Source organism: Emydura macquarii, unplaced genomic scaffold (genome assembly GCF_026122565.2).
Source record: "Emydura macquarii macquarii isolate MOO-44397 ecotype Brisbane River unplaced genomic scaffold, CSIRO-AGI_Emac_v2 contig_1363, whole genome shotgun sequence".
NCBI classification, from domain to species: domain Eukaryota; kingdom Metazoa; phylum Chordata; order Testudines; family Chelidae; genus Emydura; species Emydura macquarii.
The window spans coordinates 16,603,577-16,621,731 of NW_027131500.1; the positions used below are offsets into that span (position 1 = coordinate 16,603,577).

The 18,155-nt window shown below is 38.1% G+C and overlaps 1 protein-coding gene across 8 annotated transcripts in view; it reads right to left on the reverse strand.

The window, feature by feature from the left end:
* Positions 1-18,155, reverse strand: part of RAPGEF2 (Rap guanine nucleotide exchange factor 2) — a 291,653-nt gene that overhangs the window by 181,379 nt on the left and 92,119 nt on the right. For all 8 annotated transcript variants that reach the window (XM_067551808.1, XM_067551805.1, XM_067551809.1 and 5 more), the window contains exon 2: positions 4,840-4,910. In XM_067551808.1, coding sequence (XP_067407909.1) covers positions 4,840-4,910 — 71 coding nt within the window. The remainder of the gene's footprint in view (positions 1-4,839; positions 4,911-18,155) is intronic.

Sequence of the window (18,155 nt, forward strand, 5' to 3'; positions counted from 1 at the left end):
ACCCTAGAAAACACTATAAACCCATATTTGGATAAGGCCAGCCTTTTCTAAGTATGGTACTGTAAACAGAAGCTCTCTTCTAGGACTCCTCTGTGTTAGTAAATTTACAGGGCAAGTTCCACACATTCCTTAACAAGAGTCTCTTGATGTAATTCCAGTTTACAAATCAAAGCCATTCATCAATGTAGCATGCCACCATATGGATTTACTCTGATCTTTGTTATAGGGTCTGTTTAAGCCTAGTATTGTCAAACATGGGTAAGTATGCTAAAAAAGTTACATATAATTTTATAATTAATACTGCAACAGTTTGTGTGAGATCAAAGCTCACTTTCCAGAACAAAGTGAAGAACTACATGAATTCTCTACCTACCTACAAGTTGCAAAATATATTCTAAATGCTTTTGGATAAAAAAATCAATACTTGGATAAAACTGAAGATGACATGTAAAGGACAAAGTAACAGCATCTAGAGACTAAAGATTAGCATACAGACCATAGATCTGATTTGTGTCAAAGTTAATTCAATGCATTCAAATAAGACAACATACACAACTTGGCTTGCCCCACTATATTGGTTCATGCACTGCAGCACACTAATTATTTTTATTCCCTATTAAAAATCTTGTGTTTTTAATAAGATGAAATATTAATTTAAGGATGCTGAATGTCTAATAAACCAACCAACAAGTTTACCTGATGGTACCATACTTGCAATAATATTAAACCAGAAAAGAATAATTTTTAAAAACATGAGTATGTTTATTAGTAGTTCGTGGAACCAACACATCTGACTGTGCGGTGGACTACTTCTCTTTAAAAGATCATAAGACTGTCAGAACCAGAATAGCATCACCTACTGCAGTAATTACAATGGCATAGGTTTGATTAAGATTGTGCATTTTGAATTTCACTCAGGACCAGGTAACAGTGAAAAACATTTATATGAATAATATTTTCACTTCTGTAGGATATAGTCCAAGTGTTTAAAATATGGGCAAAAAACACCCTCAGCAAGAGTGGGAAAAAGCAGTAAAAGATACACATAGAAGATGAGCCAAAGTTCACTAGTATTCTATTCTATAAATTATTTTTTACAAAAAACAGAATAAAATGTGGCTTTTTTTATACAATAGGAAAGGAGTGGGAGGATTTGCAGTTACATGCACATAACTGACAATTTAAAGTAATTCTTGAATATTTTTTCCCTAATAAGCATTTTACACTATGGACACATCAGGGAATGTTAAAACAAATTTAGAAGCGTTTAACAGATTTCTAGATTGCCACTAGCTTCACCCTTCACAGTATGGTACAACTGCATCCTTGAACACACTTCACCTGTAACCTATGCTAACATAAATTATTTTTTAAATTAAAGATTTAATTTCAGAAGTGCTCAATTCTCTTGACACCTCTTTTCAATTAAAACTAAAGATGTATTGCACTTGCCAGTGGACTGGTATTTAAATATGATGGAAAGTGGTGTAATAACTGCTCCTAAGTACTTGAGGACTCCTGGCTTTGCTTCAGGCCTCCTTTACTAACAACACTCAAGCAAAACGATTTTTACAGAACAGCAGTAGTCAAATTAGTCATGTCAAACTGTACACATCAATTATAAGAAATCAAGTCTCCAGCAATGCAGTTTTAATTAAGGACAGAATTTGGTGCTGCAACATCCAAACAGCTATTTTTAGCACAAATATTAGGAGGCTCCTCCTAGACACAGTGTAGACATACACCTAAACCAAACTTTCTTAAGTGACTTGATCACACAGGAACTTTGTGGCATAGGCATGGATAGAATCATTCTTCAAGGCAATATTCAACTGCATTAGCCACAAGATCATCCTTTTCCCCCCATGCACTCTCTTGCATTATTCATCACACACTTCCCCAACTTCAGAAACATATGAGGCATGAGTCCTACAGACAATAACCTCACTGACTAAACAACTGATTCATTCCCAGCACACACTCTGTCATGTGAACTGAATGAGGCAGGGGTCCTACAGAAAAAATAGTTTGTGATCATGTAATTAAAGACTATCATAATACATATAGAGCAGGGGGCCAAATTAAAGTTGCATGGGCAAACACATTTGTAGCATTTTCCATGCGACAGAATATACCCATGTTCAGACCCTACACACTGTTACAACATTTATACAAAGTATGTCCCGTAAGGTATCATTTGAAAACTCAGGATTTGATGATCAGTATCATGGCAAAATGCACATACAGCATTATATGTCAAGTTATAAAATATAAACTGAAATCGTGATTAAAAGTATGTTTCCCAGAATAGTCTGGGGAGTGGCCAAACCAGTTCTTCAGAGACAAAGGGCAAACTGATGCCACAGCCAGGTGTCAACAAGGCTGATGGACCATTACGTGCTAAGTGGCCATTCTTTGGCAGGAAAGGGGGCAAGAGCAAAAATCTACATCTTAGCAAAGAAACAGCATTGAGTTTCCTCCCACCCAGACTGCTTGTCGCCTTGCTCCCAGCTGGAAATGCTCCTCAAAGAGGGACAGGACTATAAAACAAAGGGACAGACACCACAATACACCCCTCTCCCCCCTGCCCATCATATTCACTGCATCTGAAGGGACAAGGGAAGTAGCTGTTGGACTCTGGGGGGAGGGTTCCTGACCTGAGAATTTGGTCACTAATCTGCTGGAGCTTGTGGTGAGAAAGTTTGCTTTGCAACTAAAATAGTTGAAGTAGATACTAGTAAATGTTTCACCTTTATTTTCCTTGTAACCATTTCTGACTTTTATGCCTCATTTCTTGTATTCACTTAAAGTCTTTCTTTGTAGTTAATAAAATCTTGTTTTATTATTTTATCTAATCCAATGTGTTCAAGTTGAAGTGTCTGGGTAATGCCATTTGGGGTAACAAGTTATGTGCATATTATTCTCTTCAAGGAATAACAGGTTTAAGACATTTGTACTAATCAGGAGAGGGCTGGCCAGAATAGGACATAGGTTTCTGGGGAAAATCTGGGAATGGGAATGTGTTGGAGTCACTCTGTGGTAATCATTAAAGATGGTAAAAACCAAGGTGTGGCTGGCTGCAGCACAAAAGATATAGTTGGGAGTGACAAATGCTGGAGACTGTTTATGAGCAGTCCAAGTTGGAGGCTACATAGCATCGTAAAGTGCAGCCCAGATTACAGGGCGGGGTGACAACTACTCATTGTTCTGGTTTATACCTTGGTATGTCACATGGGGTGCTTGATTTTGCAATCTTAAATTTCTTCTTACATTGAAAACTTCATAACAATTCAAGTTTTCATAAAAGCAAACTGAAAAATTTGAGATCTCATCATGTAGAATCATGCTGCCTCTGCACATCAGTCATCAGCAGGGTTGGAACCTTCGGATCTACAGCAAAAACCTCTACCACCTGAGCTGAGAGAGCAACTAATAGTAATAGTAGGCTGTTACCTTCTGTGTGGGTCAGTCACTGAAGGGGAATGAGACACTAACATCAAACATTATGAGACCTACTGGCAAATGAGTAATGTTGGTATTTCAGCATCTTGGGTTCTATTCCAGTTACTGGAGTGGAGTGTTCTCTAGTGGTTATATATCCTTCTGCCCTGACCCCACCAACCTGCCTGCTTACACCCTCATCCCATACTAAGTTCCCCACATCCCCAGCCTTTCAGCTTCTGTCCCTGTCTTCCTTGCTTCGATCCTCCTCCAAGCTGCCCCCGTTCAACCTTTTATCCTATACTTGGCTCCCCCCTTGCTCCTGTTCCAACCACCAAGCCTGTCCTCTTTCCCCTCATGCTTTTGTCTCCTCCTTGCCTGTTCTTTCTGCATTCAAAGAGGGCTGCTTCCTCCTCCTCCAAGTTGCCTGAGTTCCAGCAGGAGGAGCACTGAGAGCATAGGAGTCTCCCTGCTCTCAGTTCTGGTACCCAGCATCAAAGAGGTCATCCACAGCCAGAACCAATGGTATGAAAAGCAGATCCAGGTTGGAACACACAGTGTGGTTAGCACAGAGCTCTGTTCAGATGGCACACGCTCAGCGGAGACAATGTTCAGAGAATTCTGCTAGCATTCTCTAGCAAACCAGTACTCATCATACATCAAAAACAATTTTCACAGACTTAAATCAGCCAAATTTGGGTAGATTTCATGGAGACAGCAAAACGTCTCTCTCTGACAACAGGGCAACCCTCATGCAATTTCAAGTCCCTGTTCAAGAACATGGAGTTGCTAGACCTTCGTAAAATAGCTATAATAATGTAACATTAGGAAAACAGCTTATTTTTCCCCAACTTCATTCTCAGAAGCCATTCAACCATTTTTGCCAAAGCTTTCCAAAAAATTCAATCTGAGGCAGACACCAAGCACGGAAAATTTCATCCTAAATCGTTTAAAGTTTGGTAAAGTTACAGCCAACTGAGAACAGTGTGTTAAAATGGAACCCATTAGACAAACTTTGGCACTGCAGGCTCTGCCTCTAATACAAGTTAAAATTTCTGTTAGTATTTAATTAAAAATTACTCACTGAAATATTTCATATAAACTGAATTTATTCTTTAACTAAAATACATGAGTGGTGAAAAAAGTTTGGCAACCAACCTTCTACAAAAGTTTGTTACTCTGGTTTTAAAAACTCTACCTGTAGAGGCTGATGGGATGGACAAGTAGTAAATTAAAATCTGCACTATTACTGCCAACTTTATATGATAAAAGAAATCAAATATTATTACAAGTATTAAGATACTTATCACCATATCATCTGGGTAAAATATATATTTCCTAATTCACCACTACCAGATGCCTCTCTAGCACATAAGCAACATAATTAAAATACCATACCTGAGCTGGTGTTCTCTCAGATTTGACAAGGCTTCCATTCCATGTAAATAGGAATACACTATCTCCAAATCCTGAAAAGAGATAGAAAACATTTAGTATGCTTCTCGTATCAGTGTAAGATATTGAAATTGTTACCATCTTTACAGAGCTTCCATACAATCTCCCACTGAGTGTGCTAAGAGTATTAGAAATATGTATTCCAAATAGTAGGTTAACATTAGGCAGAGAGTGGGAGTTGTGTTCGTATTCTGTATTTGCATGCTAAAAACGTTTAATGGAATGTTACACAAGTATGTTTTTAACATCACTAAAAGTATAAACGAAAAGAAAATCCTGGTGTTTTTGCTGCAATTCTTCTTGTGTGTTTGATTTGACTAAAAACAGAAGCCTGGTCTTAGCTGGCTGTTTTGCATTTAATAATTCAGCACACACCACTACTCCTCTGCTTCCTTCTATCAAGATATTTTAGGACCTTCAATTTTTCATAAAAGCAAACTCAGAGAAACTCAATATCTAAAACTAAGTGTTCTCAAAAAGGGGGGAAAAAAATCAATCCTCTAGATTTTAAAAAACCACTTTAAAAAACGTTAACCTTGTGCCCCATATTCTTCTTTCCATTCCAACCCCTTCCTAGTGTTCCTAAAAATAAACACTATTATATGAGAAAGCACAGTTACAGTCCTAATTACACGAGAAAGCTTGAAAACCAGTGCAATGAGTGGATCAACCAAATCAATTACCATAGCCCTCAGATATCCTATATCATCACTAAAACACTAAATATCACTAAAACAGGATTGTTTAAGAAGATAAAAAGCTACTAAACATGCTAAGATTTAAATACGGAAATACCAGCCTGAAGTTACAGAATTTGGATCATACCCTAATTGTCATCCTCTAAAAACCAGTACACCGAAGGACACTTCATTCAGGCTTAGTCCATGATACAGTTGACACTATTTAACTGTAACTATGAATAAGCGTTTGATACTGTAGTAACCGTCCATTTTTAAATGGAACTTTTTTATAGGGGACATTTGTCTGTCTACTCTTCTTAAGAAAACCATAACAGAAGTTTGCTACCTGAGGTTATGGCAAAGATGGCTTCAGCTATAAAAAGGAAGCATAAAAGTAAGATTTTCTCACTAAAGCAGACAGCTGAGAATCAGCCAACCACATACCCAGTTAGTCCATTGCAAAAGACTATATTAAACCGGTGAAAGGCCATTGTTTGTTTGAAGTGGGTAGCAACATGGAGAAGTGTTACAGTTTTCTGCAGAAACACATGGCAACAATGCCAGGTGTAGTACCTTGGTTAAAGACTTGAGAATGTATTCAAGTCTTAGATCTCAGACAGGTAATATCTTCTCTAATATATTTTTAGAGACAAGGTAAAAAGCAAAAGGTAAGTACTAGTAAAAAACAGACACATACAAGTATGACCATCATATTTGTTTAAACCATAATTGTACATCAGAAAAACAACAACAGTAATTACACTCAACATCAGAGACACTGGACAAAAATGGATGATCCCCTGTAGCTAAATTGGTACTAACTTGAAAAACTGGGTATTCCTACTGAGAAAAATCATGATGAAAAGGAGATGTCATACATGAGTAAGCCACAGAGTATTTACACTAGCTCCTAGGAGTTGTTTTTCTCCTTTCTATTCCATAGAGATTCTTATGCCACCCTCATCTCTATAGGATCCAAAGCCTTCTAGAACTGCATTAAGCAACATGACTATCATCTACCACATGTGGTTCATATTTTCTCTAATCTTCTCCTCAAGGAAAAAATTGTGCATGCAGTGTAGTGGTTTTTTTGGGAGGGGAAAAGGGGAGTGGTTTTGGGTTTGTTTCTTTTTTTAAAGAAATGTACATGCTGCTATATATTTATTTTTGAGAATTCAAGTTTGAGGAAGTATGCCTTGCACTTTGAGTAAAAAATGACAAGGTGTTTGATGGTCCTTAGTTCTTGTGGGAGCTTGTTTCAGTCTTGGACTGCCCTCAGAAAGGTCCATATCCTGCAAAGGACTAGCTTCGCTCTTATGGTAACCAGTTCAATTGTACCTAAAGAGCAGAGTTGTTCATCCCAGAGCTTTAGGTCATCTTTCAGATATGCTGTGCCCACCTCACTGACCACATTTAAGATAAACACGAACCTTAAACTTGACTCAATGTTCTATGGGAAGCCAGTGCAGAGATAGAACAGGTTTGATATGTTCACAGGAGCCCATGTTGCTGAGGAGATGTACTTCAGCATTCGGTAGCAGCTGGAGTTTTCTACAGGCTGATGGCTTCATGCCCAGTTGTATTGCATTGCTGTAGTCCAGATGGAAGCTGATGAAAGTGTATAACTGAGGCCAGGTCATGATCCAACAGGACAGGATGGAGTCTTATGTCAACCAGAGGGATTTCTTCTGCCCCCACCATAATCTCTGCCTTGCTTGTATGAAGAACAGCTGGTAGAAGCTCAATCCATGAGCTGGATCTCATTCAAGCAATGGACCATCTTTGTGGTAGCAGTATGATCATATGTGCTGAAGGGTAAGTAGAGCTGTGTGTCATTTACGTTCTGCTGGTACTTGAGTCCACATAATCTTACCAGTTCACCTAGTGGCTGCATGCAGATGTTGAATAAGATGAGAGAGTGACTGATCCTTGTGAGACTCCACAGTAGAGCAATCTCGTGCTACAGGTGCAGTTTCCCCATTACTGCTCTTTGGGAAGACTCCCAACAGTTTAGCACATTCATCTGAACCTCTGCAATCTCTCTCAAGTAGGATTAACAGTACCACCTGGTCAAATTGCTACTGAGAGGTCCATAAGAATGAGAATGGATGCTGGAGGGCAAACTTCATCTCCCCCACAAGCTCCTGCAGAAACTAACATTAAAATGATGTGTTGACAAGATGTGCCATAATAAATTATGTCTGGAACAGAAATCTCTCCACACAAACTCAGAGATATTCCAAGAATCCTATTTTACCAAAAGTTTGAAGTCAAGACCTGTATTAAAGCCATCACAATACATTAAAATTAAGTTTTTCTCCAAAAGGTAGGTGACTTTTTAAAAGTTGCATTTTACTTAGGTATATTCACCAAATCAAAGTCAGAATTGCTAACACTTAATATATGGTAACTCCTTCCCAAAAGAAGAAAAGATGACTGGCATGAGAGAGATTTTAAAGAGTAAATTTATATTTAGAGCACCAACCCCTACCACATTATGAAGGTACTCTGAGCATAGTAAGAAATTAAACAGATTTGACAGTAAAAACTGTCCACTAAAAATGAATACATAAAAACAATTTCCAAAAAGGCTGTAAAGCTCAGCACTGCACAGCTGATGAAAAAACTCAGGCAGATAGATTATTGAAAGAATAAATTGAAAAGCTCTGATGTTTAAGTGTGAACCTAACCTAAAAATTTAGGAATATATAGCATAGAGGGGAAGTTCCACAGTTTTGTCTCTGCAATTTGTACAGAAAATTTGCTCACTTTACAAGTAAAGCGATGGACTTAGTGGTCAACCATTCTGATTTTTCAGTAATTTGGGGGAGAGGGCAGTTTCTACCTCTCATATTTATACTTTAGGGTGCGGAAGCAATACTTATATGGCACCATAATGATAGCTGCTGGCTGAGGCAAAAAGGGGAGAAAAAGGTGGAGACAATCCACAATCAGGCATCTGAAAATTGTCCATATTTTGGCATATGAAACACAAGCAAAAATGAAATAGCCAGTACTGCCAAGCAGCAGGATCCTATGAAAACAAAAATAACTATTGCACACAAATTCCAGCTGATGCTTGATTTAACACCACTGCATGACCAATTCTCTACAATACTGCTGTAATCCATTCTGGGAGCAGTGTCTTTCAAGAAAATGAAGCTGCTAACAGGAAAGAGCTCCCCCTGGCATTCACAAAGAAAATCAAGTAAAAAAGCAAAAGCTTTTCACAATATCCTCCGTTAACTTGTCAAGCTCTGTTAAACCTATATAATGCTAAAATTTGTGGAAAGATGCAGTGGAGCCAGAAAGATGCTGAATTCATTTATATCTGTTACCAATATATGTACACTTGTGTGTGGTTTGGAACACTGCAGTGCTAAAAGGAGAAAAAAATCATAACGGTTTTTAAAATTCAGGTAAAAATTAACTGTGAAATCCTCCTCAAACATTACACTCACCACAATCTCTCAAACAATAGAGTATAGCTACATACTCCCTGAAATCCAATCACCAGATAGCAATCAAATCAGTGGAAAAAGGGGGTGCCATTGTAGTCCTTAACTATGACGACTATGTCAAAAATGCCAACTCTTGACACCACTTACTATAAAGAACTCAGCCAACTCCACACCACAGTTCCCCCAGGAATTTAAGGATACCATCAAATCCTTCCCGAAACAACTCTCAGTGTATGTCTATACTGATAGCGGCAAAGTCGCTGCCCCCAGATCGATCTTTCTGGGTCGATTGAGTGGTCAGTGTAGACCCACTCAATCGATCAGGAAGTCGACTGAGTAAAACCACCCCCTCAAGTAGCATAGCGCTGCATCGACGGGAACTGTGTTCCCATCGGCTTAATGCTGTGAAAACGGTGCACAGGAGGTAAGCACAGCAGTCGACAGGAGTTACGGAAGCTACTCTGCATAGTTTGCGTAACTCCCGTCGACTGCCGCTGAATCTCCAGGTAAGTGTAGACCAGGGCTCAGAAAAACTTCTAGAACTTCATCCCCCATGAACCTGCCACTGGGATCTTCTACATGTTTCCCAAGATACCCAAATAAGGGAACCCAGACAGACCCATCAAATCTGGCCACAGCACTCTTACTGAAGGAATACCAGGCCTCAGAAACCATCCTCAAATCACTCATCACATCATCCTCCAAAACTCTATCAACTTCCTCCAGACACACTGCAACATCAACAGCTTCCACCAGACCACCATCCCTGCCACCATGAATGTCAACTCCCTCCACACCGACATCTCTCACTATGACTACCTCACAGTCCGCTTCAAACACATACAAGATAACATACTACACCTGGAAATCCACCCTAACCACATCACCAAACTCACCCATTTCACCCTCACCCCACAACAACTTCACATTTAACAAACCATTAGTCCAAACCAAAGGAACAGTCATGGGTATTAGAACAGCTCCCCAATATGCCAACCTCTTCATGGGCCACCTCAAAGAACTACTTCTGGAAAAATGCACCATGAAACCAATGATATGCCCGAGATACACTGACATTTTCATGCTCTGGACAGACTACGTAAATTCCCCCATAGGATTTCCACCACAATTTCAACCACTACCACCCATCCAACTTTCTAGAACATTTCCATATCAGCATCAACTTCCGGGACATCATGATCAGCAACAGAACCATACAAACATCTACATTCAAGAACCCCATGGATCCTCCACAGATCCAGCAACCATAACAGTCTTATCTACAGCCAAGCAATTGGATACCACAGAATTTGCTCCAAAGAAAAAGTCCAGGATACACACTAACACAAACGACCTTCACCAAACAAGAACACTTCATCAGAGAAATCGAGCAGGCCATCTAAATACCTCAGGAAGAACCTGCTTCAATACGGAAAAAACCTACTGACTGCACATTGCTAGTTGTCACCACCCTCACACTAGACCCAATACAAAGTATCATCAAACTGCAACCCACACTTGATAGGGATCCCATACTTAAAGAAACCTTTTCCAAACCCCTCTTCTGTCCTTCAAACAACCCCCATCAGAAGTAAGCTCCTGATAAACCAGGACATATCAACTCAAAGCAGCACCAGGCCCCTCTAGAACAGATAAAAAACCTGCAGACATATCACCACTGCTATGATAATTACTACCCACCACAACACCACTTTCCACATCCAGGGATCCTACACATGCCTATCACAACACATGGTGTACCTCACCCAGTGCACCACCACTACCACGTGGGTGAACCCAGACAATCACTACGCTCTAGAATGAACGCTCATAGAAAAGTCATATAAGACAAAAACACCATATCACCTGTGGGTGAACACTTCACAGTGTGATCACACTATAATGGACCTCTCAGTCCTCATCCTCGAAGGAAACCTGCATAACACCACCTTCAAGACAAACCTGGGAACTTAGACTCAGACTCTAAGGTCAGATAGGACCATTATGATCGTCTACTCTGACCTCCTGAACAACGCAGGCCCCAGAACCTCACCCACCCACTCCTGTAATAAACCTCTAACCTATGACTGAGTTATTAAAGTCCTCAAATCATGGTTTAAAGACTAAGATACAGATAATCCATCAACAAGTGAGCCGTGCCCCATGCTACAGAGGAAGGAGAAAAATCCCTTTGCCCTGGGGGAAAAAAACCCTTTACCTTTGCCGATCTGCCCTTGGGAAAAATTCCTTCCCAACCACAAATATGGCCATTAGTTAAACCCTGAGAATGAGACTCAGACAAACACCTACTCTATTATAACTCAGAATGCATCCTATCTAACATCCCTTCACAGGCCATTGACATATCTACCATCAGTAGTCAAAGATCAGTCAATTGCCAAACTACACTGTCCCATCAAACCAGTCCCTCCATAAATTTATCAAGCTCAGTTTTGAAGCCAGCTAGGTTTTTGCCCCCGCTGCTCCCCTTGAAAGGCTATTCCAGAACTTCACTCCTCTGATGGTTAGAAACCTGCATCTAATTTCAAGTCTGAACTTCCCAATGGCCAGTTTATATCCATTAGTTCTTGTGTCCACACTGGTGCTGAATTTAAACAATTCCTCTCCCTCCCTGGTATTTATCTGTCTGATGTATTTATAGAGCACAATCATATCTCCCCTCAATTTTCTTTTGGTTAGGCTAAACAAGCCAAACTCTGAGTCTCTTCTCATAAGGCAAGTTTTCCATTCCACAGGTCATCTTAAATACATAACTCTGCTAGTAACTAAAAAATATGGACTAAACAGACACTGGTTTCACAGATCATTACAACAATTTGCAATACACCTTCCTGCCTGCTAACCTTAACTGCCCACTTCATTTTAAGTGGTCTCCTTCAGCATGAGTTAAACCACTTATACTTAACCTGTCCCAATTTGTATTCAGCTCTGACACTCTGGTTACCTACCCCATACTTAAAGAACAACTCTATGAACCTTGTAAGTTTGTCCCTTCTACCAACAGAAGCTGCTCCAAAAAAAGATATTACCTCACTCAACTTGTCTCTTAAAAATGCAGTCAATTTTCCTGTTTGATCAGGAGGCAACAGAATAAGAGCATTGCAAGTGCCAGCCGCTACCTCAGAAAGTTTTCCACTTAGCTCAGAAAAAGCTCCAGCTCCAGTTTCTGTGGTACAGAGGCTAAAGGGAAGTAAAAACTTTAAATACTTCTTCGTAAGTGTTCATTTCATAATTACTTCATGTTCCATTAACTCGTCTTTTTATCTAGAAGATTTGTGTTTAAAAATTCCTTTTCAAATGTGCATTTGAAGCCTTTTTAACATATTCACAAAGGCAAAGGAACGCCAGAAACTCTGAATTATACTGAAGTTACAGAAGTCATTTTAAACAACGATGTCAATGACTATCAAAACCTTTACATTTTTATATTCCATACATAACTGCCAAAATATTAAGGACTATACTTCTCAGTAAAACTACTTTCTTTTGTCCTTCAAAAATACATTATGAAAATACATTATACATTTATGAACATTTAACCAGAACAACTAGGTGAGATCCCTATATGATGGACGTTAAGCAGCTGCTAAACTCAGCTACATTGTGCTTTAGACAACTGTTCCTGATGAACAAGCAATATTTCTGAAAATTGGTATACAAATTAACCCACAGCCTGTAAAAAAAAAAAGTGTGCAGCTGACAAAGTCTAATTGCTCTATTAGTTTTCAAAAACTAATGTAAACACTCAAATTACCACAAGGTGGCAGATAGAGCCATCTATACCCTTCAAAAATTCAGAGACAAATACATTTCCCACTCTTTAGATACAAGGTTATCCCTCAGTTTTCCAACTAGAACTGTGTGTATATAACTAGCAAGAAGAGTCAGCTTTGCTTCTGTTCCCAGTGGGAATAAAAATCACAGTTTATATAGCTATTTAAATATTCTGCCAGAACTGTGACTTACTGCACAAGGAAACAAAAGTAATTTTGAATTTAAAAGAACATTTAATTGTTTAACTTTATATATTACTTTAGTTCAAGTAATAGGCAGGAGAGATTGAGAGCTGGTCTACAGTTATACTGATAACCAAAGATATGATTTTTATACCCATTCAGTTATATCAGTGTAAGTTTGTGTCAACATTTTTTTTAACTCAGTTTAAGGCTTGATCTATACTACAAAATTTTGCTAGCATAGCTACATCAGCTAGGAGTGCGAGAAAAACCACCACCTAATTAATAGCTATGATGGCAAAACGCCCGGCGTAGATACAACTATGCCTACAGAAAGAAGCATGCTTATGTCAGCTTAGGTAATGTCATTTGGGAAGGTGACATCTGTGCAGGCATAAACCTTTCTTCGCCCATCTTATGCTGTGTTTACTCTAGGAGGTTCTGCGCTCCCAGTTATGCAGGCCAAGGCTCTGCAGTGTGAATAAGCCCTAAATCTGGCTTCTACCATGATAGCGAAACACACTAAACAAAAAAGTCAAGCTAAAAACTAATATAAAAGTGTCCACAGAGAAACATGCACTAATTTAACTAAACTGTGTTAAAGAGCCCTGACAAAAGAGTGCATATGGTGCAGGAGTTGCCATTCTATAGAACTTAGGAAAGATGTGCTGTAAATATACTATCCTGGGCTGAAATAACTCTCCCCCCCCACCACCTCAATAGCTCACGTCAAAGACAAGCTACCTTCTAATGTATGTGCAAAAATTGCAAAGCAATATTGGTTTCCATTCATGCCTGTGGCAGGACATGAAACTGCTGTCCTAGCTCAACGTTTTGTCCTTGCTACAGTAAGTCAGAATGCTTCCTTCTGAGAAATTCAATGCTCTATTGCAAGAGCAAACATACTCCTCTCTTTGCAAGGGTAATAAATAGAGGAGCAAGAATGAAGCCACACGATATTCTTTTTATTTCAATTTACGACAGAAGAACAAAATAAGCTTGTATTTTCATTTCCTCCAAGATCTCCATGAGAGAAGGAACTACTAATTCCAAATCACCTTCTGTTGGGGTAAATGAATTACTTCTAAACTAGAGGTATGGTTCCTGTTTTTCAGCCTAGTTAACTGATTGCCCATTAAGTTGAGTTAGCTAATACCTTTGTACCAGCTAATCTTTACTTTGCCTTTTTTCACAAGGAAATTTTTTTTAACCCATATTAAACTGCCACATGTTAAAATCCAAGTGAGAAAAGGCTACTGAAGTTTAGATTAAGATTTCAAGAGCCTTGTTTTCACTCAGATTTTAACATGTGTCAGCTTAATGTGAGTTAAAAATACACTTCTTTCTTCTGGGGAAGGACACAGCTCCTGTCTTGGAACAATGTCTAGGAAGTGTCTAGATTAGTATTTGCAAAGATCACTTGATTTAGTAGGCAATCAACCCAAGTTAAAACAGGAGGGAAAAAAGAGCCTAGAGAGAACGAGCTAGGATTACTAGAACCTGCTCATCCCTCCCCTCTCCCCCTCCCCTCCCCCCCTCTCACACACACACACATTACTCCAACACTAGTAACAGTTCTTAAATAGTTTGCTATAAACAACATAAATCTGTGTGGTGGGGACTAAATCAAAGAGTTTGTCAGGTGGCCTAACAACATTTTAATTAACTGGGACACTAAATTGTGAAAATTTGCAGCTGGGTCATTTAAATATTTGTGTAGGAGGAAGACTGGTAGGGAGGCAGTAGAAAAAGATACAATGTGAAGTTCCAACATACTTGACAAATCAGCACATTTTAGATTTTGTATAGGAGTGAAGCGAGACAGCAGATTAAAGCATGAATCAGATGTAATACTATTTTACTAACTCTTACAAGTTTTAATAACTTTAGAAATTACCAGTAAGCATCAGAAATGTTAACTATTACAAATTTTGTTTAGAGAAACATTGTATAGTGTTATATTAATCAAATGTTTGGTAGGAGATTAGAACATCAAAATTTACAGCATTAAAAGTATTTGTTAAAACAATCTACTAAGACCTTACATACATTGAAAAATTAGACAGGATGGGTAAGGTAATATCTTTCATTGGACCAATTTCTGTTGGTGAAAGAGAATCTCTGCCATCTGAAATGGCAACTCCACATATTACCTCACCCACCTTGTCTCTCCTAATATCCTGGGAGCAACACTGGCTAAAACAATATTGCAAATATCTTGCAAAACTCAGCTGGAAAGGCATCATGTTACAGAATGAAAAACAAACCTCCTAGGATATGTTTCTGTGATTGGTCTTAAACAGTATTGGTCCTCAATAGTATTTATGAACCTAAATAAGTCTCAAATTTTTTAATATTGAAAAGAGCAAGTGTGATGGATTTTGTGAGCAACTGCTCTAAGTATTGCCTAAATAGTAACAACACGCTTGTCATATGCCACATATGTAGTTGAGGCATTAATCTTTCCATTATGACGACTTCCCATTTTTCTTAAAATCATTCCTCTAATTTTGGACTGTTTCTTCTTTCCAATGAGAGCCTACCAATAATTTGATAGCTATTAACAGATGACAAATTGATTCTTCACTTCAAGTTGACCATTTCTGCTAGAGCAGAATCCATTTAAGGAATTAAAGGGCAGATGGACAAAAAAAATTTTGACTCAATCCTATTAAAAGCTTTTTCTACATCATAAGCAACAAGAAAAATGGATGCCCCTTTGATATGGTGATATGAATGATTTTAAATATTCTTGGACTGTCCATCTTTTCCCATCCTGACTGAAACTAGTTTGATCCAGATGTAGAAAGACTAACGGAATGGATTGCAAACAGGTGGCTAATATATTTGCTAAGAACATTATGACACCAATAATATACACCTGTAAGGTCTACAAGAGGAAATATTTCTTCTCAACTTCAGGGATAAATACAACAGTCATTTTCATAAATGGAGGAAATTCCTCCCCGAATAGAACAGCATTAGAGGTATCTGCAAAAGGGCCTAAGAACTCCTTAGATATCGTTCAAAGTTCAGTTGGAAAGGCATCAGGCCACCCTCGAGTTCTGCCATTCTTCATGTCTGCTATTGCCTCTAGAATCTCTCACTTCTTCATCTAAAGTTTCTTTATCAATCTTATATCTCTGGCAAGCCTATACTTCCACATAGTTTTCAATAACCACAAGAACTTGGAATTTCACTATAAGTAGCAAAAGTAACATATTTCATTAGGATATGTAATTGCTTAATTTTATCAAGTAGAATAATTCATTGCTCTTGACTGCCTTTAAAAACTTTCCATGCAAATAATTATGCATTCTTCATAAAAATTCTTTTTTGGTAGTACTTGTTAAGAGCATATTCATTTTCCCCATTATCATCCATCTGATTTTTTGAGCCTGCAGTTTTATGATTTTGTTGTGAATCCTTTATCTCATGTTATAATTTTAATTTTCAGCTGACCCTTAAATATTGCTTTACATCTGCCTCCCACTGAAACCTCTTTATATTGTCTATCATTTTTCTGATGTAATGAGTAATTTGAAATGGCGGCAGCCGAATATTTGTCCCAGAGAAGCAAACAATTCATTCTTCAAAAAAATAATCCTGGAGTTCAAAAACCAACTACTGAATATTACTTCCAAAATGGGCAGGATCTGACCATGTAATACTACCAATTTCTATAGATGTTGCCCACTTCATTAAGGATTTTGAATTAAGATTAAATACATTTTAGTATATCAATGATCTGGTGTAAATATATAGCTTCATTCTCCTAAGCAATTCTCTCCAACAGTCAGAGACTGACCTGTTGGGATAAAGAGGTTAATGAAATTGTTTCCCTGCCTATTTTCTCCTTTTAATTCAGAACTGTTCTAAAGCCATAGCAATTTTACATATTTAAAATTTACATTTTAACATAGGGACTGAGTAAAGTAAACAGGCTATTTATCACACTATGTCTTTAAACAGTATGGTGCATGTCTACACTAGATTTTATCACCTTTAATTAATCAATTGCCAATAAACTCAAGGTAGTTAACACCTTTATAAAGGCTAATGGGAACACTCCCCAAATATTTGTTCTAAGCAACCAACATTTATAGTTTACCTTAGGCTGACCCAAGGATAAGCCACAAAGTGGTTTATGTCTAGTGTAAACATACCGAGAGTAATAAACAGCAACATATGTGCAGTGTAATCCGGAATGGTTTTTTGCACACATAGCACAGAGGACAAGGAAGGACTAAATGCAGTTACACAGGCATAATGCAGGGAGGAGCACTCATCTGCACTATAAAACAGTGCTTCAACCTGTTTGGGACACAACCATCTGTTAGCCTGCTGACAGGGGTGAAATACTATTAGCTGCTATTGTCAGACTATTAAGCATGTTTGAGCCAACCATGTCTTAACTTGTCATGCTCCATTAACATTTTAATACAGTCAATACCTGAGGAGTCCAAGCTTTTGTTTAAGGCCAGACCCCACAAAGATTCAGAACGTTTCATATTTTATTAATTTCTTTAAAGCCAAATTCTGAATTAATTCACACTGCCTCCAAATGGCTTCAATGAGGTGGAGAGGTTTTAAGTCACCATGGAAATTCGGCTCTTAACATTTAAGGTGGGGGGAGGGGGGGAAACAACAAACCAACCTTACCAAGTATACCAAAACTTTTTTTTTTAATTCAATGTTTTAAAACTAACCACTTGTAAATAGCTGTGTAAACTATTCAGAGCAAGAGTTTTCCTTATTCTTAGCCTGCAATTAACTTTGTAAATACAAAGAGCTGTGAAACATAAATATAAAAGAGCCAAATCTCTGCAGAAGGCACAAAAAATCAAATTGCTACAACTGTGAAGTCATCTATGATATCTAAATTAGAAATTATACAAGTACAAGCATTTTAGCTGAGCAGTGCAATAAAGCACTCAAAACATTTTAGCACAAGTCAAATATAAACAAAACAGAGGCCAAAATGGTCACGTGTGTGAAAATGTGCCAAATATTCTGCACAGCTAGTATTTGCAAATACAGTTTCTTAAATCAAGTCATAAAAGATGTTGAGTGTACATTTTTTCCAAAGATTCTCTAAACGTTTATCTGGAAGAAAGGTTTCACAATAAGTGCTAAATAAA